Consider the following 27,519-nt stretch of genomic DNA (forward strand, 5'->3'; position numbering starts at 1 on the left):
TCCCCCTCCCTCGCCCTCCCACTCTCCCCCTCTCCCCTCTGTCATCCTCTTAATGTCAGCAACTTCAAAAGTACTGCTTTGAATGAATTACATAGTGAGGGAAAATCCTGCAATACCTGGTGTTCGAGGTGCTCCAAAATGTACAGTGATCCCTTTTATACAAAAATTGAAGACTTTGGCAATTTTAGTGACCCTCCAAATTGAGGTGGAGTATGAGTAGAAAGCTCTGAGATTAGCCAAGCTCTAAAAGGGAGACAGTGGGTAAACGAGCCTGAGTTCTCAGAAAGTAGGTTTCTTAGACACAAGTTTCTCAAAGGCTACTTCACACAGTGGGCAAGGCTTTAGCCACAAAGCGTCACCTGAACAATTCCAACCAGATCTGAGCTGCAGATATTTATTATGCCTTCCAATTTGCCACTGCATCAGGAAGGTTCTGGAGGTTGTCCACTGAAAAAGAGAGGCAAATTGACATCTTTTACATGAGTAGAGAGCCGCAGCTGGTCTTTCTCGAGTCCACCTGCTAATTGGTTATATCTCCTGTGTATGACCACAACTACAAAATTACTTAAGTGCATGCAAGTTATTGCAAGAATCATTTCTGTTGTGGCAATCAGCTGTGCTTTCTATACTCTGCCGACCCTGCTAGACTAACAAGTGGTTATTGGGGATCAAGATTACAGCAGGGAAGATTATTTGTGGCTTTTTTTGTAGTCCTTCATACTAGTTGTCATGGAAAGACCAGCATTTATTGCCAATCCTTAATATTCTATGAGTAAGTGATTGTGATGCATCTTCTTATTAACTGAGCGACTTGCTGAGCCTTTTCAGGTTCCAGTTATGAATGTCACATACCTTGAGGAAGATCTTTGTTCACATCCTGGACAAAACAGATAAGGAAAGACTTGTTTCCAAGAACACTAGAGGACGAGATATGTTTTTCCTACACTCTAGGAAAAGCAGCCATCAATGCCAATACCAATGTTTTTGACTTGCTGAATTTAAATTCTTTAGTTATCATAATAGGATTGGTTCTCATGATTCCAGATCATCAAGTGGAGTATCTATTTTGCTCTGCTTGTAATAATTTTAATAGATTGGTAGAAATAATTTCTACCTGCATGAGGATTAGCATCTATGACATACAGTAGTTAGGACCTAGATATAAATTGCATGATATATGTTTTCTATGTTAATAATAAGTTCAGTGTTTGAGAATGGATTGCTTAAAAAGGATGATGGAAGATGATTTAGCAGGGGGTCTCCAAATGCAAGAACTCCTGTGTAACACGGGACAATGACATGGATGCACAGTGTATGCCATACTGACTCGGAGCACCTTGGGAAAGCGTTCACAAGGTTTCAAAAATGTGGTTCTTCATCCTCTGCAGCACAGTTGGGTATGGGCAGTGAGTCTGGTTTGTCAATGATATTCATATCACATAAGTGTGGAAAGTAAAGGTGTGAAATCTTTACTGCAAAGGAAAAGATAGTATAGTGGTTGATGGTAAAGTGCAAGGGAGTTAAAATAAATTTTACTATTTCATGTTCCTAGCACAGACATTATAAGTTGAATGTCCACTTTCTGATGCAAAGAAATAATTTTTTTTTGACTGATAGAAATTAGCCTATGTTTCCAAAATATTCTAAGCATTTCTTTCATTTATTTGTTCATTGATGTGGCCTTTATTGGCAATGCTACAATTATCCCTGAATTGAAGATGCATTTAAAATCCAACCACAAAGGTGGGACGATGCCACATATAAGCTTGAATGGGTAAAAGTGACTGATTTTCTGTCTTGAAGGACATTAGTGAATTAATGAAGTTATTTATTTAATATTCCAGTGGTTTCTTGGTGAGGTTATCATTCTCATATAATTATTTTAGAAAATGTCTTAGATGTCACTAGTTGCATTATTAACATTCGTCTTAGTTGTCACTAGTTGCATTATTAACATTCGTAATGATGGAACCCAGTAACTTTTCATTAATCTTTTTATTTAACTTGCAGTTGAATACCCCAGTAATTGCTAAGGGCCCTGTCGAACTATGGTTAAGTGACTTACTGCGTGTCCAACAAGCATCGTTACACACTGTGATTAAATTAGCATACTACAGTTTCAGTGAACCAGAATTCCAGCTGATACCGTTCCTCTATGAGGCTCCTGGTCAGGTAACGGGATATGGATAATTATGATTTTGTTTTACTGATTCAACCTTATCAAGCTCTTTGAATTGCTTAGGTTGTAAGATACAGATGCAAAGACTGTAATGCATCAAGTTTTTATTGAAGTTTTCTGTATAATTCATGTTCTAAAACACAGCATTTGGCCTTAATTTCTGGGTAGGGAGTCTGAATAGAAGGTTATTGTTAACTTACAATGCACTGGATGTAAGAGTATGGGGATGAACAGGATAATGAGCAGAGGGTGGTTTTCAATGAATCAGATATATTAACAAGTTTAATTATAGGCTACTAGAAATTGAAGTTGAACTAGTACCGTTTAGAAATGAAGGTTTGAAATGGCTTTATTTTAGCTTTCAAGATCATTAATTGAATGTACAGTTAAATTGTGCAAGTTTTTTCATCTGATGAATTGGGGGAATACTGGAGATTACAAACTAAACTTGGGACATTATGAGTAACTGAAGATATAGTGGACAATGATGATAATAATTATCACAGATATGAAAAATAAAAGGCATATGGTGAAAGGGCAAAACAGCAATACTGTTCTAATAAAAAAGCTAGGTTTTCTGTCCTTTCCTAATGTGCCTTCTTACAACCTCCTAGAAGGAAAACAAATCCTCAGAGATTTGTCCAAGACCACTGTTGGAGGCAAGGGAAGAGACTGGTGGGTTCTGCATGAGAGTTTTGCATCTTTATGGGCCTTGGATCAAATGCCAGTTGACTGGAGGGCTAAAGGGAGAAATAATCTGATGGTGAAATGGGCTGAGAACTTGCAGATGGAGTTTGGTTCTGATAAATGTGAAGTGATGCATTTTGTAAGTACTCATAAGGCCAGGATGTACTGTAGGCAATGTTCTAAACACTATTGTGTGCAAGTTCCAAAATCTTCGAAGCTGGTAGCACAGGAAAATAATGTGGTTAAGAAGGAATATGTGTTGCTGACCTTCAGAAGATTGAATACAAGAGCAGAGTGGTTATGATCCAACTTTATAAAATATTCATCAGATCCCAACTGGAGAACTGCATCCAATTCTGGTCTCCATACTATAAGAAATATTTAATAACACTGGAGAGTGTGTAGAGGAGATTAACCAGAATGCTGTCTGGGATAAAATATTTTTGTTCTGAAGAGGGACTGGAAAGCCTGGATCTGTTTACCCTGGAGTGGAGTGGGTTACGAGCTGACATGATAAAGGTGCATAAAATTATGAGTAGTATCAACAGATTAAAGTGCAGTAATCTTATCCATCAATCAGAGGTGAATAAAACTAAAGGACATTGAGGATAAAAGGTAGGAAATCTCAGAAGGACTATGTTCACTCAGAGCGATGAGTATCTGGAATGTCCTCCTAGAGAGAGTGGTGGAAGCAGAATAGCTGAAAGGATTTGAGATACTGTAGATCCAGAGAAGAACCTGAATTGCCTTGGTATTGAAGTCTGTTTGCAAAGTGCTGGAAGATTCAGATTCCGTTTATTGTCATTTAAAAACCTGATGCACCACCAATAACTCTCGGAGACGGGAAGTGAACAATAGGCTTTTATTAGCGGCAAAAGGGAGAATGACATCTCAGAGACTGAAGGAGGAGCAGTGCCCCGATAGCCCTTATACAGCGGTCTGTGGGAGGAGCCACAGGAGCAGTCAGCAGAGGGGTGTGTCCAGACAGGTATACATAGTTTACCACAAAACCACAAATGCAATGCAGTTAAAAAACTGAGACAATGTTCCTCCAGAATGATATCACAAAAGCACACGACAAAACAGATTACACCAGAAAATCCACATAACGTTTGGTAATCCCCAATCCAGAGTCCAGAGAGGCTGCTGTGTATTAATATCGCACTACCATCTTAGCACATTCTCCGGAAAGGAACTCCAAACCCACCAGACAAAACAAGACCAAAAACTAAAACTACAAGACCTGCACAAAACCACATAGTTACAACAGTACAAACAATGCCATAATTGATTAAAAAAAAAACAGACCATGGGCACGGTAAAAATAGTCCAAAGATATTAAAAGACTATAAGTTCGAAAGAAACCACCACACAATTTCCACAAGTCCTCAGGGTCCCGATAGACTTGTCATCCCATGCCAGCGGCAGAAGGGAATACCCCCGCTATGGACTTCCACGGTGCTGCCCGACTCAGCCTCACAGATGCAGCACGCAATGAAAGCTCCGTCGAACCCAGCCTTGCAGACATAGCACACACTGAAAGTGACCTGACCGCAGCGGACTCCAAGTCCATCGAACCTCCGAGCCTCCGACCATCCCCTCTGGCACAGCTTCTCCGAGCACCATCCTCTGCCGAGAGTATTAAGAAGGCCCCACCAACGGCCATTGGCAACGCGACCCCGAGGACTGGGGGCCTGTTCTTCTCAGCAGAGACCCGGGCCTCACAACAGCAGCAGCAACGAAGAGGGCCTTCTTGCAGATTTCTAGATGTTCCTCCGTGCTCCCACGTCCGTTTTTCATCAGATTAGGATTGCGCACTGCTTCCCACTTAACAAATAACATATCAGCTCCGGAGTGGCTGCTGCAAGCTGCATCGTGCCACCATCTTGATTTAATAATAATAAAGATGGAGTTAATACAGATGGATTCCCACCGGTTGGCATGGATATGGTGGGAGAAATGCTCTGTTTCCATGCTGTATGACCTTGTGACTTTAGGTACTAATCTATTTTTCAAATAATAATTTTTTCTGATGTACTACTCAGTAGCCACTTTATCAGGTACACATGTACACCTTGTTAATGCAAATTTATAATCAGCAAACGTATGGCAACAACTCAATGCATAAAAACATACAGACATGGTCAAGAGGTACAGTTAATGTTCAGACCAAACATCAGAATGGAAAAGAAATATGATCTAAGTGACTTTGGAATAATTGTTGGTGCCTAACAGGGGTGGTTTGAGTATCTCAGAACAGCATTTCTCCTAAATTTTCACACGCAACTGTCTCTAGAGTTTATAAGAAAGGTGCGAAAAATAGAAAATACCCAGTAAGCAGCAATTCTGTGTGCAAAACCACCTTGTGAATGAGAGAGGTGAGAAGTAAATGGCCAGACTGGTTCAAGCTGACAGAAAGGCGACAGTGACTCTAATGGCCATGCGTTACAAAAGTGGCGGGGAGAGAGCATCTCTGAACACACAACATGTGAAACCTTGAAGTGGATGGGCTACAGCAGCAGAAAACTATGAGCATCCATTCAGTGACCACTTTATTATGTGCAGGATACACCCAGTAAAGGGTTACTGAGTGTATATTGTGTGCAGGATGTACCTAAAGAGTTACTGAGTGTATATTGTGTGCAGGATGTGTTACTGAGTGCATATTATGTGGATGTTATATCTGTGCCACCTTTTTCCCTTACAGGTTGGAATACTAGCAATCCAAATACTTTGGACACGGGATTCAGAAGAAGCACTTAACATGGCAAAAGATAGCAAAAAGATCATGCAGGCAACAAATCAGAAGTTTCTGGATATGCTGAACTCACTCATCAGCCAAACTACTCATGACCTGTCTAAGTTTCAGAGAATCCAGTTTGAAACTCTTGTTACCATCCATGTTCACCAGCGGGACATTTTTGATGATTTGGTAAGATGGAAGAACTTGTGTTTATTTGTATTTTAATTTCAATTTGCTGGACTCTATCCTTAAGCTTTTTATCAATTATAACTGTCTTTCACAGTTTTGGACTGCAGATATTGTTCCATTGGGGTTAATATAATTCTGGCATCCTTCAATACCTGTTATTTAAGAATTTCAAAGGAAAACTTGTTCCTGACATCTCTTGCTCAGCTCATTAACTGCCACTATACACATCTCCAACAATGTACTGGGGATTTATTCTGGAAATTCCTTGAGTAAGCATTAAGTTCTATTCTTCTATATCACATCTTTTGTCAATATGAGATAAAACAGTTGATGTACAATCATGTTGACAAAAGTCAAGGAAGAATCAAAAGACTGCATTAAGGCAAAGTGTAACTGGCCAAAGATGAGCAATAGAATTGCTTATGGAGGGCAGAGTTGTATTTAACATAGAACAAAACCTAGTTGTCTTCTAAAGGCATATTAACAATTAGCAAGTAGCAAAAGCAGAAATAGTTCCAGTTAGGGACTGAGCAAATAGTCTGTGCACATCGTCAAAGAGAAAGGCTGGAATGCTTTGCTAACAGAGCGATTGAGTTCCTAGGAAACTTTTTATATCACAATTTTCTATAACGTGAACCTCTTTATCTTGCTGAATATATGTTTCTGTGGAATGTTTTTTTCATATTTAAGTATTTTACCAGTGATGACAAAGTTATTTGTCATTTGACAGCTGAAGGCAATGTTAAATTTGAGGGGATGGCCAAGACATGCAAAAGAAACAACAAATTTTTGCCTTTTATTTTGGTGACTCATGTCAATCCGGTTAGCAACCACAGCTGAATCTCTGCAGTACACGGACATTTGAACAGTTGTCTCAGAGTGTAGCACTGCTATGCTCCTATTCTATGGACCACTCCCTCTGTCATGCAAGGGTTATGGATTAGTAAAGGGTTTAGAAAGGATGACATTTAAATATTGGAGATCTCAGGAGAAAGGTAGTGAACAAGACTCAGGGAATAACGGGATACAGCATGGGGATTTGGTGTAAGTGGAGTAAAGGCAGAGGGATTTTACTTTAAGGAGCTGCCAATGGTTACTGTGGCTCCCCACAATATAGCATATCAAAGAATTAATTAATTTATTTCCTACATAAATTCCATAGAGGCAAATTTTGTTCTGTATTGAAATTTTTGCATAGTGATTTGTGAATACTATAATGGGGAATTTCTCTCACTTGAATAGCCATAATGTGGGTGTTGTCTGTTTCAGTCTTTGCCAAAGAAGAGAAGTCTGCCAATATTTTAATCTAAGGGCAGACAATAATGGATAAACACTTTTGATTAGTCATTAGAAAAGATTGCTTGTTTATAGTAACTAAGTCAGCTGATCTGGATTGAATTATAAAAGAGCTTTCAAAGTTATTTAATAACCTATAGTGATGGGAACTACCAGAGGCCTGTGGAATGGGAAATATGACACTTTTACAAAAGAATGATTTTGGATTTACCAAGCAACTATAATCTTGGATTTACTGATCAATTTTAACCTTGGTGCACATCAACTTGACTACATGACACCTTTGATGTTAAAGAGCAGGAACAAATGTCTTGGCAAAATTCCTCTGCTGCAGACAAAACAAATTCTCCACTATACCGTAGGTATTGAATAGAAAATATAATATTAATTTGTAATGTTATGGTCCTCACGTTTGTTATAGCGGGGGTGGTAGTGAGGATAAGCTCCCAATTAAATGCTTCTAATGGCATGCATCTCAGATAGCCTCTGACAACCAAGTCCTGCTCCTGGCTAGACATGTGGTTTAGCTACCAAGCCTGGTGGAACAGTTTCTACTGACAGGAGAAGAGGTAAAGGTGGGTCACTGGTAAACTAAAACTAGCTGCTTCAGGCAGATAGGGCTCATCAGCTGTGGTTGGCAGCTCATCTTGGAGAAGGAAGACTGTGATCTCAAATCTCCATTACCTTGCGGCTACACCCAGTCTTGGGGAGGGCTTTGGGAATAAAAACCCGGAGCTGGAAGTCCTAAGTTGAATTCAACGCTGACTGGTAACCTCTGTGATGCCTCAGAATTGGTAAATTATATGTTTAAATTTAAAGTACTGTATTTGTATTAATGTCTATTTTCTGAACATTGTGTTGTTACATGAATATTTTACAGGATAATTTTTCCGTGTTCCTGTAGGTCAAAATGCATATCAGAACAGTGAATGACTTTGAATGGTTGAAACAAAGTCGCTTTTATTTCAGAGAAGATGCACAAGAAGTAAGAGTGAATATCACTGATGTGGAATTTATCTATCAGAATGAATTTCTAGGCTGCACAGATCGTCTAGTTATCACACCTTTAACAGACAGGTGATGCTGCAGCTTTGACACTTCATTTAAAAAAAATTATTGTGCTATAGGAGTGATAGAGTGATTGAAATGTACACACGTGCTGTATTCTCCACGCCATTGCCATCACCCTCCACCTGGCCCTAACCCACCTGGACAAAAAAGACACATACATTCGAATGCTGTTCATAGACTTCAGTTCAGCATTCTACACAATCATCCTGCAGAAGCTGATTGGAAAGCTGAGCCTATTGGGCCTGAACACCTCCGTCTGCAACTGGATCCTGGACTTCCTGACTGGGAGATCTCAGTCAGTCCGGATCGGGAGCAGCATCTCCAACACCATCACACTGAGCATGGGGGTCCCCCCAGGGATGTGAGCTCAGTCCACTGCTGTTCATTCTGCTGACCCACAACTGTGCTGCAACACACAGCTCAAAACACATCATCAAGTTTGCGGATGACACGACTGTGGTGGGTCTCATCAGCAAGAACGACGAGTCAGCTTACAGAGAGAAGGAGCAGCGGCTAATGGACTGGTGCAGAGCCAACAACCTGTCTCTGAATGTGAACAAAACAAAAGAGATGGTTGCTGACTTCAGGAGGGCACGGAGAGACCACTCTCTGCTGAACATCGACAGCTCCTTGGTAGAGATCATTAAGAGCACCAAATTTCTTGGTGTTCACCTGGCGCAGAATCTCACCTGCTCCCTCAACACCAGCTCCATAGCAAAGAAAGCCCAGCAGCATCTCTACTTTCTGCGAAGGCTGAAGAAAGTCCATCTCCCATCTCCCAACCTCATCACATTCTACAGGGGTTGTATTGAGAGCATCCTGAGCAGCTGCGTCAATGCCTGGTTCAGAAATTGCACCATCTCGGATCGCAAGGCCCTGCAGCGGATAGTGAGGTCAGCTGAGATCATCGGGGTCTCTCTTCCCGCCATTACAGACATTTACACTACACGCTGCATCCGCAAAGCAAACAGCATAATGAAGGACCCCACGCACCCCTCATACAAACTCTTATCCCTCCTGCCATCTGGGAAAAGGCACCAAAGCATTCAGGCTCTCATGACCAGACTATGTAACAGTTTTTTCCCCAAAGCTATCAGACTGCTCAATACCCAGAGCCTGGACTGACACCTTACTGCCCTGTTGTCTTGTTTATTATTTATTGTAATGCCTACACTGTTTTGTGCACTTTTTGCAGTCCTGGTTAGGTCTGTAGACTAGTGCAGTTTTTTTTCTGTGTTGTTTTTGATGTAGTTCAGTCTAGTTTTTGTACTGTGTCATGTAACACCATGGTCCTGAAAAAACATCTCATTTTTACTATGTACTTACCAGCAGTTATGGTCTAAATGACAATAAAAGTGACTTGACTTGACTTGACTTGAAGTAGCCCAGATCAGTGCTTCAGACCCACAATCCAATCCCCGTGATCAGCAGTTCTTCCCAAGTCAGCATGTTCTTTTTACACCCAGTTCTTCACAGAGTTACCCAAATGTTTCTAACCAAGATTTGTTATAATTGATATAATTAATTCATTAATAATGATTCAATTTATATTTTGGCTTTATATGCAATTTTTTGAAACCAAACTTCTGTATTTTAATGATCCTTGAACTCTTAAAGCTCATTGGATCATGATTTTCCCCAGCTTCGTGCCACATAACTATTTGGTTCTCTCCTTCCTTGATTCAGAATGGATTTAACCACTTATTGAACTTACCCATGATTTGATGTAATTTTATGTTGCTATCTGCACTATTCCCATTAATTTATGTACCATTGCAAAAATATTCATTTGGCCTCTTTTGATTCCTCCCACTTTCTTCAAGTCAAAGGTATAGCTATCGACATTTCTATGGCCCCTAGCTATGCCTATCTTTTTGTTGGCTATGTAGAACAGTCTTTGTTCCTAACCTACTCTGACACTCCTGTCCAACTCTTTGCTTGCTACATTGACAACAGCATTGATGGTACTTCTGCATTCCTGTGGAATGGAACTAGTCAAAATTTCCACCCTTCACACTGCTCTCAAATTCGCTTGCACAATTTGTGACACCTATCTTCCTTTTCTAGATCTCTCTGTCTTCATCTCAGAAAACAAACTGATATCTAATATAAACCTATGGACTTGCACAGCTACCTCAACTACAACTCCTCTTCCTACCAGTTTCCTATGAGGGTGATATCCTTTTCTTGGTTTTTCTGTTTTTATTTGTTCTCAAGATAAGGATTTCCACACTAGGACTTCTGAAATGTCCCCTTTCTTTGAGCAATGTGACTGCCCCTTGACCATAGTTGATGGAAGCTTCACGAACATTTCTTCTGTTTCTTGCACATCTCCATTCTTCACACTCTTTCCAGATATAATAGAGATAGATATTTATTGGTCTTCACTTTTTATTTCTCTATCCTATACATCCAAAATATTATCCTTCATCACATCCATCAACTCCAACGGGATCTTGTCACTCTCTACCATTCCTCACAGGACCTCTTTTCCTTTAGTCACCTTTACCATCCCATCCTCACTCTCATTGCCAGGAGCCATCACCCTTTCCAATGTGATTCCATCTGTCCATCACCTACGTTCCTGTCCACCTGGGTTTCTTCTCCTTGATTCACTTATTCCTGCCCACATCTGCTAATCATGGCCTTCTCATATGTTTCCATTTATCATTGCCAGCTTCTTTGTCACCCTTCCCTGTATATACCAGCTATCTACCCATTACACTGTCAGTCCTAATGTACAATCTTAACCTGAAATATTGACCATCTCTTTGCTTCCACAGATGCTGTTTGATCTATTGTTTGCTTCCAATAGTTTGTTTTGCCTGAGATTCCACCAGCTTATGCATCTGTCAAACATTTTTAACTTTTAATAATAAAAATAGCTACTATGTAAGATTCATACTAAGATCCATAATCAAAAATCTATCCATTTCATGCTCATACCCATTATTTTCCTTGTTACAAAATTTGTCTACAAAGCTTCTGTTGCTTGGATGCTGAAGGTGTTAAATATTTCCACTATTGCAAATGATATGTAGACACATTTTGCAGAATAAAGGAACTTATCATGCAGAAAAAGACTAGTTGACTATTCATGTCAGCACCTCCCAAAAACTCACCATAGGTTAATCCTATTTCCTGGAACTTGCCAAGCAAACGTTGCCACTTTGAGTACTCATTCAAGTCAAGTCAAGTCACTTTTTATTGTCATTTCGACCATAACTGCTGGTCCAGTACACAGTAAAAACAAGACAACGTTTTTCAGGACCATGGTGCTACATGAACAATACAAAAACTACACTGAACTATGTAAACCAACACAAAAACTACACTAGACTACAGACCTACCCAGGACTTAGTTCCTAAGCTTAGGACTTAGTTTCTAAACTTGTGGAGGTTTCTGTCTCCATTATCCTTAAACTATTATCCACGATTATCTACCTGAAGGACATTTTAACATTTGCCTGAGAAAAGTTTTGCCCTTACTTACGGTAAATTGTTTCTGATTGTAGATGCTACATCACTTTAGCTCAGGCTTTGTGGATGAACATGGGAGGTGCCCCTGCTGGACCTGCTGGTACTGGCAAAACCGAGACTGTGAAGGACATGGGCAAAGCTCTTGGAAAATATGTAGTGGTGTTCAATTGTTCAGATCAAATGGATTTCAGAGGTTTAGGGAGGATCTACAAAGGTAAGAATCAATGAAAATGCTGAGGTAAATAAAATGATTGCAGCATTAGAAGAATGAAAAATGTGCATTGGAAGACACCTTTTCCTGCAACATAAGTACATGGAGAGAAATTATTAACCTTTGCTGATAGTTTTACTTATTTTTCTAATGCACCTAAGCAGATGAAGAGCATTATATAATATAGCTGGGTAATTGTGAGGTGCCAATATATAGAACAGCTTTGCTAGAGGAGTAAAGGTCTTGGTCAGACATCTGGGATTGGTGTCTCGGCACATAGCCACTGGTGCATTCGGTGTCCACAGTTGATTGTTTCTATCATAAGGGGTGAAAACTGACTTGTAGAATCACGGAATCCTACAGCTTGGAAATATACATTTTGGCCCAACTCATCCGTGCTTACCAAGATTCCCATCTGAGCTCGCCCTACTTGCCTGCATCTGACTCATAGCAGTATAAATCTTTTTTATCCATGGACCCAACCAAGTGCATTTTAAATGTACTTGTGGCGACCCATTTCCTAGAGTATCCGAACCGACTCACAATTAGATAGCCTACGGGGGTTTGCGAGCACAGAGCTTTGGAGCCTCTGCGCCATGGGGGGCCGGTTGACAGAGGCTTAAAAGTGAGGCTGAAGTTTTCGAATAAAGTTTTTTCCTTCGACTGCAGTTACCGACTCCGTGTCGTAATTTTAGCGCTGCATGTAGCACACCGCTACATACTTGCCATAACCACTTCTTCTGTTAGTAGTTTGTTCCACATAGAGCACCACAACACAGTACAAGCCATTCAGCCCATGATGTTGTACTGTTCTTTTAACCTGCTCTAAGATCAATCTAACCCTTCCTTCCTCCATAGTGCTCCATTTTTCAATCATCCATGTGCTTAGGGTTTCTTAAAAATCCCTAATGTATCTACCTGCAACACCACCACTAGCATGAGGTTTCATGCACCCACCACTCTCTCAAGTAAAAGAAAACTTACCTCGGATATCCCACCCCCCCCATACTTTTCTCCAATCAACTTAAAATTATGCCCCCTCATATTAGACATTTCGAGGGTGGGTAGTTTCTGGCTGTCTACAAAATCCATGCCTTTTCACATCTTGTTCACCTCTATAAAGTTGCCTGTCATTCTCCTTCATTCTGAAGAGAAAAACCCTAGCTTGCTCAACCTATCCTCTAAGATATGCTCTCTAATCCAGGCAGTGTCCTAGTAAATATACTGAGTATGGTCTAATCAGGGTTTTCAGATATGAAACACTTCCTTGCAGCTCTTGAATTCAATCAATCCAATCAATCAATCCAATCAATTATCCAATCAATCATCCAATTGGCATTCAATCATGAAGGCCAATGCAGCATACACCTTCTTCACAACAGTATCAACTTTTGTGGCAACTTTGAGGGAGCTATGGATGTGGACCCCAAGATCCGTCTGTTCCTCCACACTGCTAGGAATACTACCATTAGCCCTGTACTTCAAAGTTGACCTTCCAAAGTGAATCACTTCACATTTTTTTCAATTGAACTCAATCTCCCACTTCTCAGCCCTGCTCGGCTTCCTGTCAATATCCTGTTATAACCTTCTGTATCTCTACCAACCTTTGCATTATCTACAAACTTATTAACCTACTCTTCCACTCCTTCACCAAGTCATTTTCTAAAATCACAGATACCTGCAGGACATCACGGGTCACCGACTTCCAGGCAGGATATTCTCCATCTATCTGCAGGACACCATAAGTCACCAACCTCAAGGCAGGTTACCCTCCATCTACCTACAGGACACCATGGGTCACCAACCACCAGGCAGGATACCCTCCATCTAAAACCAGGCTTTGCCTTTTATGGGCAAGCCAATTCTGAATCCACGTGGTCAGGTTTCCCTGGGTATGATTTCTCCTGACTTTCTGAATGAGCCTGTTATGAACTTCTCACCACGAAGTTCACGCATGCTGTCTCTGTCACCTGGAATCCTCTTGGAGACTGCAGAGTGCTGAAACATCCAAACAGTCCCAAGCTTCCACACTCGCCTGTATGTTTCAATCTCCCTTGTCACTGTAACTGGTGAACAATGGAAGCTTTTATTGGTGTAATAGAATCAAACACAAGTTTCCCGCATACTGCCTCTGACTCCCAGAATCCCCTCAGAGAACTGTGGAGCACTGGAACACCCAAGCGATCTTCAAAAGGCAAATCACAGCCTCTGACAATTCCAGAATCACATCCAAGATGAGAAACAAATGTAAAAGACACAAAAGAAGTGAAATAATATGGTTTCATGATCTATTTCAGGAGATGTCGACCAAAGGAGAGTTGTGCGCAGGTGCCATCTTGAGCAGGTTTATCTGTGAAATTATCCTATTATTGCCTTCACTGGTACATGGCACATACAGCCATCCAGTGTCTACTACCCTTGAGGTCCTGCTGCTGAGCTCCCTACCAGCTTCCTATATTCTCTTTGCAGGAGCTCATCTCTTTTCCTACCTATGTTGTTATTTCCAGTATGTACCCAGCACTGATCCCTGTGGCACTCCATCAGTGACAAACCTCCAGTCAGAGAGGCAACCATCTACTACCATTTTCTGGCTTCTCCCACAACTTACTACCTCATCTTGAATGCTGAATGACAGAACCTTCTTGACTAACCTCCCATACAGGACCTTGTCAAATGCCTTGCTAAAAGTCCATGTAGACAACATCCACTGACTTGCCTTCATCCAGTTTCCTGGTAACATCCTCAAAAACTCTAAGATTAATTAGACATGACCTATCATGTATGAAGCCATGCTGACTATTCCTAATCAGTCCCTGTCTATCCAAATACTTACATATCTGGTCTCTTAAATTACCTTCCAATAACTTGCTCACTACTGATTTCAGGCTCACTGGCCCGGAATTTCCTTGTTTAATTTAGAGCCTTTCTTGAACAGAGGAACAACACTGGCTATTTTCCAATCCTCTGGTGCTGCTTTTAATATCTCTGCTAAGGCCCCAGCAATTTCTGCACTTGCCTCCTGCAGTGTCTGAGGGAACACCTTGTCAGGCCTGGAGGTTTATCCACCCTAATTTGCCTTCCTCTGTAATCTATATAGGGTCCACGACCTTACTGCCACTTTGCCTCACTTCTGTAGACTCTGTGTCCATCTCCCAAGTAAATACAAATGCAAAAAAATATCCATTTAAGATCTCCCCATCTCTTTTGGCTCCACGGATGAATTTCCATCCTGATCTTCCAGAGGAAGATGTCCCTTGAAATTCTTTTGCTCTTAACATATCTGTAGAATCCTTTAGGATTCTCCTTCACCTTGTCTGCTAAGGCAATCTCATCCCTTTTACCCATCCTAATTTCTTTCTTAAGTGTACTCTTGCATTTCTTATACTCCATAAGCACCACATTTGTTCCTCCCTGCATATACCTGATATGTACCTCCTATTTTTCTCTTAATCAGTGCTTCAAAATCTCCTGAAGACCTAGGTTCCTTGCATCTTTAATCTTTACTTTTTATTCTGATAGGCACATACAAACTTTGTCCTTTCAAAATTTCATTTTTGAAGGCCTTCCACTTACCAAGTACACATCTGACAGAAAACAACCTGTCTCAGTCCACATTTGCCAGATCCTTTCTGATACCATCAATCAGAATTGGCCTTTCTCCAATTAACATATTTCAGGACATACTGTATGCCAGTGATATTAAACCTGATTCTGATTCTTTATCAAGCATCATCAGTATCCCTTGACATCCAGGATTTCCTTGACTTAAATCCTTACCTTTCACCCATGCAGAATATTTTGGTCCTAAACTCCCAATACTTAACTTTTATAGATTTCTACATGTTGAATGTAGATTTACCTGTAAGTAGCTTATCCGCTTCCGCTAGAGCCCTTGAAGAGTAGTGGTCTGCCAAGAATAAACCCAATGCTAAAGAGTGGTACCTTCCTTTATTGATAGGAATTGATTCAGTGAACCAACAGCTTCTGATATGAACACTCCACTGTAGTTGAAAAGCCTATGACCAACATATGAGAGCCACTTTGCCACATGCCCTGTAGTATTTAAATATGGCTGTGATCCACCACATGCAAAAATATCTTTATGTAAATTATTAAATTCTGGCCTGTTACCATTGCTGTCATTCCAAATAGAAACATTTCTCACTTTACAATTCTCAGTTTATCTTCAGTCATCAATGCATCTGCTAGTGACAATTAATGGAGTTCTCTAGTGACTGTACATTTGCTAACAACATACTGAGTGGAGGAATTTTTGACCCTGCCATTCTAGTCTGGCTTGGAGTCCTCCTCTCCTTCCCCTCTTCCGGCCATGGCGATGTACAAAGGATACCTTCATTCATTGAAAGGGGCCATACGTACATTCCTGAGAGTTGAGTCATTGAGTCCTTCAGGAGATCATAAAATTCTTTTAAAAATATTTTACTTGAAGAGAAATAACAGGCTGCAGATTTCTTGTAGCAGTAATTCAGAAGAAATATATCTAGAAGTTTTGTGAGCTGCTTGCAGAAGTTGCCGTGTATCACCTGACATCAGTCTTAAATTCAACAATTCAAGATGGCCTATCTCTCCCTTAAAGACATCAGAAAATTTTGCTTCCACCACCTCTGAGGAAGAGAATTCCCAAGGCATGACCCTTTGAGAGGAAAAAACACTTCTTAAATGTTCAGCCCTCTTTTATTTTTATACAGTTAGCCCAAGCTTTAGTTTCTTCCAGAGAAACATACTCTCCATAACTGTTCTGTCAAAACCCCATTGAACCTCTTGTTTCAGTTAAATCATCTCTCAGTCTTCAAAACTCCAGCAACTAAAAGCCAAATCTGTTCAATGTATCCTTTAAAGATAACCTGCTCATTTCAGCTTTTAGATTAATATATATTTTTTCTGAACTACTGTACATTCTTTATACAATGCTCCAGGTGAACACTCAACAGCTGCGGCAGGGCTTGAATGCTGTTACCTCTTACAAAGTGAAAACAAGTGACATAGTTGACAACAAGGCTTCACTCCCAGATGAGCTCAATTCTTTCTATGCTCATTTTGGTCATCAAAACATTAAGGAATCTTCACGAACTGCCACAGCTCTGATGACCCTGTGATTTCAGTATTTAAGGCGAATGTGAGGGTGGGTGTACCCTGGAAATCATCCAGGCCAGATGGGGTAACTGGCCAAGTATTAAGGACCTGTGCTGATCAGCTGGCTGGAATTCACTGATATCTTTAACCTCTCGTGTTGGCGGTCTGAGGCACCCACCTGCTTCAAGCAGACTTTAATCACACCAGTGCCCAAGAATAGCATGGTAAACTGCCTCAGCGACTATCATCCAGTAGCACTTACATCCACTGCGATGATGTGCTTTGGGAGGTTGGTGATTAAACATAACATCTCCTGCCAGAGAAGTGACTTGGATCCATTCCAATTTGCCAACTATCACAACAGGTCCACAGTAGATTTCACCTCATTGACTCTTCACTCAACCCTGGAACATCTGGACTGCAAAGGTGTATACATCTGGCTGTTCTTTATTGAAAAGCTCAGCATTCAATACTATCATCCCTTCAAACCTAATCAATAAGCTTCAAGACCTTGGCTTCAACACCTCCTTGTGCAATTGGATCCTCGGTTTGCTCACTTGCTGTCCCCAGTGGTAACAACATCTCCACCATCTCCATCAGCAAAGGTGCGCCATAGGCTGTGTGCTTAGGTACCTGCTCTACTCACTTTATACTTATGACTGTGTGGCCATGCAGAGTTCCAATGCCATATTTAAGTTTGCTAATGATACTACTGTCGCTGACCAAATCAAAGGTGGTGATGAATCAGCATATAAAAAGGGAGATTGAAAGTCAAGTTGAATGGTGCCATAACAACAACCTCTTACTCAGTCACCAAGAACAAGGAGCTGATTATTGACTTCAGGAGCAGGAAACTGGGTCCATGAGCCAGTCGTCATTGGAGATTCAGAGGTGGAGTGTCGGGTACTTTAAGTTCCTTGGTGTTATCATTTCAGATGATCTGTCCTGTGTCCAGCATGTAAGTGTCATTACGAAGAAAGCACGGCAGCACCTCTACTTCCTTATAAGTTTGTGAAGATTCAGCATGGCATCTAAAACTTTGACGAACTTTGATAAATACATGGTGGAGAGTACAGTATATTGACGGTTACATCACAGCCTAGTATGGAAACACCAATGCCCTTGAATGGAAAATCCTACAAAAATTAGTGGAAACAGTCCAGCCCATTATGTGTAAAGCCCTCCCCACTATTGAGTACATCTACATGGAGTGCTGTCGCAGGAAAGCAGCATCCATTCTCAAGGCTCCACACCATCCAGGCCATGCTGTCTTCTCACTGCTGCCATCTGGAAGAAGGCACAGGTGCATCCAGACACACACCATCAGATTCAGGAAAGTTATTACCACGTTCAAGGACTCTACCACATGTTCACAATATTTATTGTTTATTTATTATTAATTGTTTTTCTTTTGATGTGCACAGTTTGTCTTTTGTTCATTGGTTGTTTGTACTGTTGAATGCAGTCTTTCAATGATTCTATTATGTTTTTGGATTTTCTGTGTATGCCCACAAGAAAATGAATCTCAGGGTTTTATATGGTGACATATATGTACTTTGATAATAAATTTACTTTGATCTTTGAACTCTGTCCAATGCCGTTTACTACTGAAGACTAATTTTGCTACCTTTATATTCAATTCTTAAATCAGTAAGCAATAATATTCTGGAAAAATAACAATATACAATAATAATAAACAAATAATAACAAACTTTTTTTGTTGTGTTACTCAATAAACAACTATGTTTTGTCTGTATACTAGCCTTTTATGAATCATGAGCTAGAACTCTCAGATTCCACTGCATCTCAGAGCTTTGAATTTTCTCACCATTTAGATAGTTTTTTTTTAATTGCTTTGCCAAAATAACAATTTCATCTTTTCCTGCATTGTACTCCTTTTGCAAGTTTTATGCCCACTTAGCTGATCTATCTGTATCCACTTGCAGCTTCATTTCCTACCTTTCTTGTGACATCAGCAAATTTATCATTCATCCCTTTGCTGTCTTCATTTCAGTCACTTATTGTAAAATGTTCAGTCCCCAGCACTGATTCTTGTAGCACCTGAAAATGTGGAAAATTGTGTCAGCTTAGCTACTTATCACGCAATCAATCTTCTCATACTCACAACCTGAACAATGAATAAATCAAAGTTGTGCATCTGATGTAATCTAATTTGGTTTCATCTGAATTGTATATTGACCAACACTTAAAGTTTTGATATTATCATTTATAATTCTTTTTCAAGTGTTCATATCCTTTCATCATATTTTCTTGTAAATTAGTAATCTGTTAAAATGTTAAAAAAAATCTGATGTGCATCATGCTGCAGATTTGGATAACTATATATATATTAATTTTGCCCTATTTTGATTGAAATTTGCCTTTTAGGTTTGGCACAGTCTGGATCCTGGGGCTGTTTTGATGAATTTAATCGCATTGAGCTGCCTGTATTATCTGTGGCAGCACAACAAATTTATATTATTCTTATTGCACGGAAAGAAAGAAAGAAAATGTTTATCTTCACTGATGGAGATAGTGTATCACTTAACCCGGAGTTTGGCATTTTTATCACAATGGTAAGAAAGAAAAAAGGCAGTTGTTATGAAGTTGGATTGAGTTTGAATTGTCATTGTCTATTTCAGTAGATTGTGATTTTAAACAATATTGTAAAATAGATGATATGTTAGTCGGCCAGTTCATGTCTTTTCTGATTTATGTTTTTTAATGCATTGTGAAACAACGTATCAGTTCTGGTGTCCCCATTCTAATGAATCTTATAAGATCTTGTGAATTTTAAAGTAAGTTTCACTTTAATTGTGTAGTGCCCTTGTGGAAACACTGAGCACAAGAGAAAAGCAAACCTCTAATAATAAACAAGCTGGTGTGGATATTCTGTACATAAAAGTACTCATCGAAGCTGGCCTGCACTGTGGGCCCACATCCGTTTGTTTAAATGAATAGTATTGAAATGTGTGAAGCTTGTAGTTTATCCCACCTAAATCCTGAGCCTCTGTACAGAGTCTCACAGAAACAGTGTGGTTATTGCTAATTCAATTTCAGGGGCTTATTTGACCTTGGGTGGAGATACCAATTGGGGATGGACACCATGATCTCAACTTGGCCAATTAGAGCAGGAATTATGGTAGTTGGGATGTGCCAACCATGAACAAACTCATTTACAGCATGATGATCTCAGAGTAAAAGGGAAGAATCATGTTGCAACTTTTTCACAGATTGTGGCAGGCTCTTCAACTAATGCTGGGCCATGCCTTTTGCTCTGGTAAAGGTCAATTCTGTATTCAAAGCTCATTCCATTTGTGGTACAATTTGATTTCTCTGCAGATCACTTAAAAACCTTAATGAGCAAGGAAAGCTGTAATGTTACCCATGCACAGAGCTGTCAGTTGCATTTAGAAATCAGTTTGCAGTTAAAATTCAATCATGTGGTTTATATTGATTGCTAGTTCCAAGGGAATTGATGGTTGAGACAGGAGGGGCAGGAGAGTAGATTGGAGAGGAGAGTTAAATCTTTCTCTTATCTATCTCTATGTCTGGCATTGAATATCCACCTAGAATAGGCCCTGAACTGACAAGAATCAATTATGTTATTGGCTCGGGAATCACATTTAGACAGGATGGATTTTTTTACAACAATTTGTAATTCTCTCTTTACTGCTGCTGAAAATATGTTTTCTCAAATCCCAATGCTATTTAATTACTTGAATATAAATTCCCCAGCTGTAAGACTGATACATGAAATGTCTTTGGATCAATGTCCAGAGTGCTAGCTTGTTGTTGAGTAAATGAAGTGCCACACTGTGGATTGCCCTGAGGTTCAAAGGGGTTTGGTTGGCACTTTGGTAATTATTTGGAAGTGGGGAATGATTACTAAGTTGTACAGAAACAGGCCATTTGGTTCTCCACATCCATGCTGACCACTATTTATTTATATTAATCCCATTTGCCAGCATTAGGCCTATAGCTTTGGTGATTCAAGTGCTTGTGTGGTTTCTAAAATGTTGTGATGGTAACTGCCTCCACATATACCTATCTCAGGCAGCAGATTACAGTTTCCAAATTTCTGTATGAAAATAGACCTGTCAGCTTCCTTCTAAACCTCCCATCTCTCAGCTCAAACCTATGCCCTCTTGTTTTAGACATCACCATCATGGGAGCAAGGTCTTTAATATCTGCCCAATCTGTCCCTTCAGGATCCTGTGCACCAGAGTATACAATCCCAACCTTTCCCATCTCTTCTGCTAACCTCAAGACAGCCTATGCACAAAATTCAGGAACACCTGTCCCTAATGATCCCCAGGATATGTGGCTGGACATCAAGGCTTTTCTAACTACACAAGGAAAAGCAGCATAGACTATACCAGTGCGCCTTCCGTCCCTGGCACTCTAAACAAATTTTATGCACACCTCGAGGCATGCAGCACAATGAAGGCCACGAAAGCTATCCCCTTCCATTTGAGCAGCAATTGCCTGTGCCAGTAGCAGACGCGAAAAGGACCCTGCAGTGAGTCAGCCCCCATAAGGCTGCTGGGCCAGATAATATCCCAGCCTGAATACTCGGGCTCACTGAAATATTCACACCAGCTCACTGACGTCTTCACAGACGACTTCAACACAACACTCACCCAAACCGTTGTCTCCACATGCTTCAAATCAGCGACCATTATCCCTGTACCAAAGAAGTTTACACCTTCAGAACTAACTAGAGGCACTGATGCCAATCCTCATGAAGCACTTTGAAGGGCTGGTAATGGCACACAGCCAAAACTCAAGTTCTGCCATTCACCGATATGCTTACTGACAGACCTCTCTATGTACCTGGCCCCAACACACCTCGAAAGCAAGGACACTGATGTATAATGCTCTTCCTGGATTTCAGTTAGGTTTTCAGCACTACTGTCTCACAGACCTTGGCGAACAAACTCCTACTCCTCCGTCTAAACACACCATTGTGCAGCTGAACGTTGGACTTCCTAACCAACAGTTCTCACATAGTCAGGATGCACAACTGCCCCTCCCTCCCCATCATCCTCAACATGGGATTCCCCCCCACCTCCCAGGGCTGCATGCTGAGCCCACCTCTGTACATTCTGCTCACTGACGACTGCACGGCCAAACACTGAGTAATCACATTGTCAAGTTCGCTGTTAACACGACAGTGCTGGGGCTCACCACCAGCAGCAACAATATGGCCAATAGAGAGGCAGAGGAGTAGCTTGAGGCCTGGAGCTAGGCAAATAACCTCATCCTCAATGTCAACAAGACACAGGAGATGGTTCATCAACTTCAGGAGAACTTGCACCACCCACACTCTTAACATTGGCAGCACAGCAGTGGAAACTGTGAGCAGTTTCAGACTCATGGGAGTGCACATCTCGGACGGTCCCCACACAGAGCCTACACAATCCAGGAAGTTCCACTGAAGCATAGTAGAGAGCATCCTAACATGCTATGTCACAGCATGGTACAATAATGACACTACTGCAGCCAGGAATCCTCGACGGTGGGTAGGCAAACCTGCCCAATGCATCATCAGCACCAGCTTGCTCACCATCAAGAACACATATTCAAAAAAGTGTCAGAAAAAGGCCAGCAATATTATGAAAAAGTGTTTTTATTATTGTGCTCTTTATCTTATTATGTCTTGTGCTGCATCAGATCCTATGTAACAATTATTTTGTTCTCATTTACACTCTGGAAATGATCCAGAGTCAAGAGTCAGCAATCTCGACTCTTGAACTAAAATGCTCCAATTCCAAACAAAATGCTAGTGAATCTCCTCTGCAGCTCCCCCCACCCCCCCAGAACAGTCATATCCTTCCTGCTGTGTAGGAACCAGAAAAGCCCACGGGGGGCTAACCAAGGTTTCATAACATTGTAAGGTAATGTCCTTGTTCTTATATTTTCTGCCATGGCTAATGAAGGCAAACATCCCATGAGCCTTCTTCACCAACCTGTGCTGCCACTTCCATGAATCTATGAACTTGTACTCCAAGATCTTCACAGTGAAAGACACAAGCGGTATGGTGGAAGTTCCAGGTGTTGGGGGCATGAAGTTGTGAAGTTACCATAACCAGAGAGAAGGTTTTTTGGAAACTGAAAGGTCTGAAGATAGATAAGTCACCTGGACCAGATGGTGTACACCCCAAAGTTCTGAAAGAGGTGCCTGAAGAGATTGTGGAGGCATTGGTAATGATCTTTCAAGAATCACTAGATTCTGGAATGGTTCTGGAAGACTGGAAAATTGCAAATGTTACTCTATTCTTCAAGAAGGGAGGGAGACTGAAGAAAGGAAACTATAGGCCAGTTAGTCTGACCTCAGTGGTTGGGAAGATGTGAAGTTGATTATGAAAAGATGAGGTCCCAGGGTACTTGGAGGCACATGCCAAAATAGGCTGTAGTCAGCATGGTTTCCTCAAGGAAAATCTTGCCTGACAAATCTGTTGGAATTCTTTGAAGAAGTAACAAGCAGGATAGACAAAGGAGAATGAGTATATATTTTGTACTTGGACTTTCTGAAGGCCTTTGACAAGGTGCTGCACATGAGGCATGTGGCATTACAGGAAAGGTTCTAGCATGGATAAAGCAGTGGCTGATTGGTAGGTGCCAAAGAGTGGGAGTAACCATATAATCATATAACAATTACAGCACGGAAACAGGGCATCTCGGCCCTTCTAGTCTGTGCCGAATGCCTACTCTCACCTAATCCCACTGACCCGCACTCAGCCCATAACCCTCCATTCCTTTCCTGTCCATATACCTATCCAATTTTGCTTTAACTGACAATACCAAACTTGCCTCTATCACTTCTACTGGATGCTCAGTCCACACAGCTATCACTCTCTGAGTAAAGAAATTCCCCCTTCTGTTACCTTAAACTTTTGTTGTCATGACTCAACTCATGTCCTCTTGTTTGAATCTCCTCTACTCGCAATGGAAAAGGCCTATCCACGTCAACTCTATCTATTCCTCTCATAATTTTAAATACTTCTATCAAGTCCCCCCTCAACCTTCTACGCTCCAAAGAATAAAGACCTAACTTGTTCAATCTTTCTCTGTAACTTAGGTGCTGAAACCCAGGTAATATTCTAGTAAATCTCCTCTGTACTCACTCTATTTTGTTGACATCTTTCCTATAATTTGGTGACCAGAACTGTACACAATACTTCAAATTCATCCTTACCAATGCCTTGTATAATTTTAACATTACATCCCATTTCTTATACTCAATGCTCTGATTTATAAAGGCCAGCATACCAAAAACTTTCTTCACACCCTATCCACATGAGATTCCACCTTCAGGGAACTATGCACCATTATTCCTAGATCACTCTGTTCTACTGCATTATTCAATTCCCTACCATTTACCATGTATGTCCTATTTGGATTATTCCTACCAAAGTGTAATACCTCACACTTATCAGCATTAAACTCCATCTGCCATCATTCAGCCCACTCTTCTAACTGGCCTGAATCTGTCTGCAAACTTTGAAAACCTACTTCATTATCCACAACGTCACCTACCTTAGTATCATCTGCATACTTACTAATCCAATTTACCACCCCATCATCCAGATCATTAATGTATATGACAAGCAACACTGGACCCAGTACAGATCCCTGAGGCAGCCCACTAGTCACCGGCCTCCAACCTGACAAACAGTTATCCACCACTACTCTCTGGCATCTCCCATCCAGCCACTGTTGAACCCATTTTACTACTTCAATATTAACACCTAATGAGTGAACCTTCCTAACTAACCTTCTGTGTGGAACCTTGTCAAAGACCTTACTGAAGTCCATATAGACAACATCCACTGCTTTACCCTCATCAACTTTCCTCGTAACCCCTTCAAAAAATTCAATAAGATTTGTCAAACATGACCTTCCATGCACAAATCCATGTTGACTGTTCCTAATCAGACCCTGTCTATCCAGATAATGGTATTGTGATCACTGGACCCAAAGCGCTCCCCAACACATACCTCCGTCACCTGACCTATTTCATTCCCTAACAGAAGATCCAACACTGCCCCTTCTCTAGTCGGTACCTCTATGTATTGCTGCAAAAAAACTATCCTGCACACATTTTACGAACTCCAAACCATCCATCCCTTTTACAGTATGGGCTTCCCAGTCTATGTGTAGAAAATTAAAATCTCCCACAATCACAACCCTGTGCTTACTACAAATATCTGCTATCTCCTTGCAAATTTGCTCCTCCAATTCTCGCTCCCCATTAGGTGGTCTATAATACACTCCTATAAGTGTTACTACACCTTTCCCATTCCTCAATTCCACCCAAATAGTCTCCCTAGACGAGCCCTCTAATCTATCCTGCCAGAGCACTGCTGTAATATTTTCTCTGACAAGCAACGTAACACCTCCCCCTCTTGTCCCTCTGATTCTATCACACCTGAAGCAATGAAATCCAGGAAAATTTAGTTGCCAATCACACCCCTCCTGCAACCATGTTTCACTAATAGCTACAACATCATATTTCCAGGTATCAATCCATGCTCTAAGCTCATCCACCTTTCTTACAATGCTCCTAGCTATAAAATAAATGCATCTAAGAAATTCTCCACCTCTTCCGCTCTGTTTATCTCTAACAGTACAAAGAACTTTACTGTCTTCAATTTCTTCCTTCTCCCATACATCTGTTCCAACATTCTGGTTCCCCTCCCCCCTCATATCTAGTTTAAATCCACTGGAGCCTCTCTAGCAAACCTACCTGCAAGAATATTTGTCCCCCTCCAGTTCAGATGTAAACTGTCCCGCTGGAACAGGTCCCACCTTCCCTGGAAAGCTGCCTAATTATCTATAAATCTGAAGCCTTCCCTCCTGCACCATGTCTTCAGCCACGTGTTGATCTGCACTATCTTACTATTTCTAAACCCATCTGCACGTGGCACTGGTAGCAATCCTGAGATTGCTATCCTGGAGGTCCTGTCCTTTAACTTGGCACCTAGCTCCCTAAACTCACCTTTCAGGACCTCCTCACTCTTCCAACCCACGTCATTGGTCCCTGCATGGACCACGACATCTGGCTGCTCACCCTCTTGAGAGTACTGAGAACTCGATCTGAGATATCGTAGACCCTGGCACCAGGGAGGCAACAGACCATCCGGGATTCTCGATCTCTTCCACAGAACCTCCTATCTGTCCCCTTAACTAGCGAATCCCCTATCACTACTGCTGTCGCCTTTTCCCTCCTTCCCTTCTGAGCTGAGGGTCCAGTCTCGGTGCCAGAGACGCAACCACTGCAACTTGTCCGTGGTAGGTCATCCCCACCAACGGTATCCAAAATGGTATACTTATTGTTGATGGGAACGGCCAAAGGTGTGTTCTGCTCTTCCTGTCTATTCCCCTTCCCTCTCCTGACAGACACCCAACTAGGGGTGACTATCTCCCTGAAACTCCTGTCTATTTCTGCCTTTGCCTCCCGAATGATCTGAAGTTCATCCAGCTCCAGCTCCAGTTCCCTAACACGGTTTGTCAGGAGCTGCAGCTGGATGCACCTTTTGCAGGTGTAGTCATCAGGGACAGCTGTGCTCGCCCTGACTTCCCACGTACTGCAAACAGAGCACTCAACTGCCCTAACTGCTGCCTCCATTACCTACTCCTAAGCTAATTAGATTATTTAAAGGAGCTTACCCGGCCTTACCTCACCTGGAGTGAAGCTCATATTCAGCCTCTGCTCGCTATTTAAATTCTCCCACTGCCTCACGGGCCGACTTTCACGCGCCCGCGCAGTCTAGCCTCTTTGCTGTGATCATTTAAAAAAACAAACAGCTCCTCTCCGAGCTTATTTTAACTCTTCCCTCTCCACCTCTTGCTGCAATTTAAAGGGGGTTTTTTCTGGTTGGCTGCCAGTGACTAGTGGTGTTCCACAGGGGTCTGTGTTGGGACCAAATCTTTTGATGTTATATGTCAATGATTTAGATGATGGAATTGGTGGCTTTGTTGCAAAGTTTGCAGATGTTAAGAAGACAGGTGGAGGGGCAGATATTTCTGAGGAAATAGACTACAGAAGGACTTAGACTGATTAGGAGAATAGGCAAAGGAAAGGCAGGTGTAATACAGTGTTGGGAAGTGTATGGTCATGCACTTTGTTAGACCAAAGGAAAGGGTTGACTATTTTTTAAATGGAGAGAAAATGCAAAAGAACGCTGAGGTGCAAAGGGACTTGGGAGTCCTTATGCAGGATTCTTTAAAGGTTAACTTTCAGGTTGAATCAGTGGTGAGGAAGGCAAATGCAATGTCAGCATTCATTTCAAGAGGACTAGAATATAGAAGCAAGGATGTAATGTTGAAACTTTATAAGGCACTGGTGAGGCAGGTTTAAGCCCCTCATCTTAGCAAGGAAGCGCTGAAACTGGAGAAGGTGAAAATGATTCCAGGATTGAACAGCTTGTCATATGAAGAGCATTTGATGGCATTGGGCCTGTATTCACTATAATTCAGAAGAATGAGGGGTGACCTTATTGGAACCTAACAAATGGTGAAAGGCCTTGATGAGCGGATGTGGAGAGAATGTTTCCCATGGTG

The 27,519-nt window shown here is 41.2% G+C and overlaps 1 protein-coding gene across 1 annotated transcript in view; it reads left to right on the forward strand.

Annotated features, from left to right (window-relative positions):
• The window catches only part of LOC132401347 (dynein axonemal heavy chain 8-like), a 674,688-nt gene that overhangs the window by 308,959 nt on the left and 338,210 nt on the right, over positions 1–27,519 (forward strand). Inside the window, exons 39-43 of the mRNA XM_059983476.1 lie at positions 2,011–2,172; positions 5,574–5,798; positions 7,999–8,171; positions 11,681–11,859; positions 19,339–19,526. Coding sequence (XP_059839459.1) covers positions 2,011–2,172; positions 5,574–5,798; positions 7,999–8,171; positions 11,681–11,859; positions 19,339–19,526 — 927 coding nt within the window. The remainder of the gene's footprint in view (positions 1–2,010; positions 2,173–5,573; positions 5,799–7,998; positions 8,172–11,680; positions 11,860–19,338; positions 19,527–27,519) is intronic.

Source organism: Hypanus sabinus, chromosome 10 (genome assembly GCF_030144855.1).
Source record: "Hypanus sabinus isolate sHypSab1 chromosome 10, sHypSab1.hap1, whole genome shotgun sequence".
NCBI classification, from domain to species: Eukaryota; Metazoa; Chordata; class Chondrichthyes; order Myliobatiformes; family Dasyatidae; genus Hypanus; species Hypanus sabinus.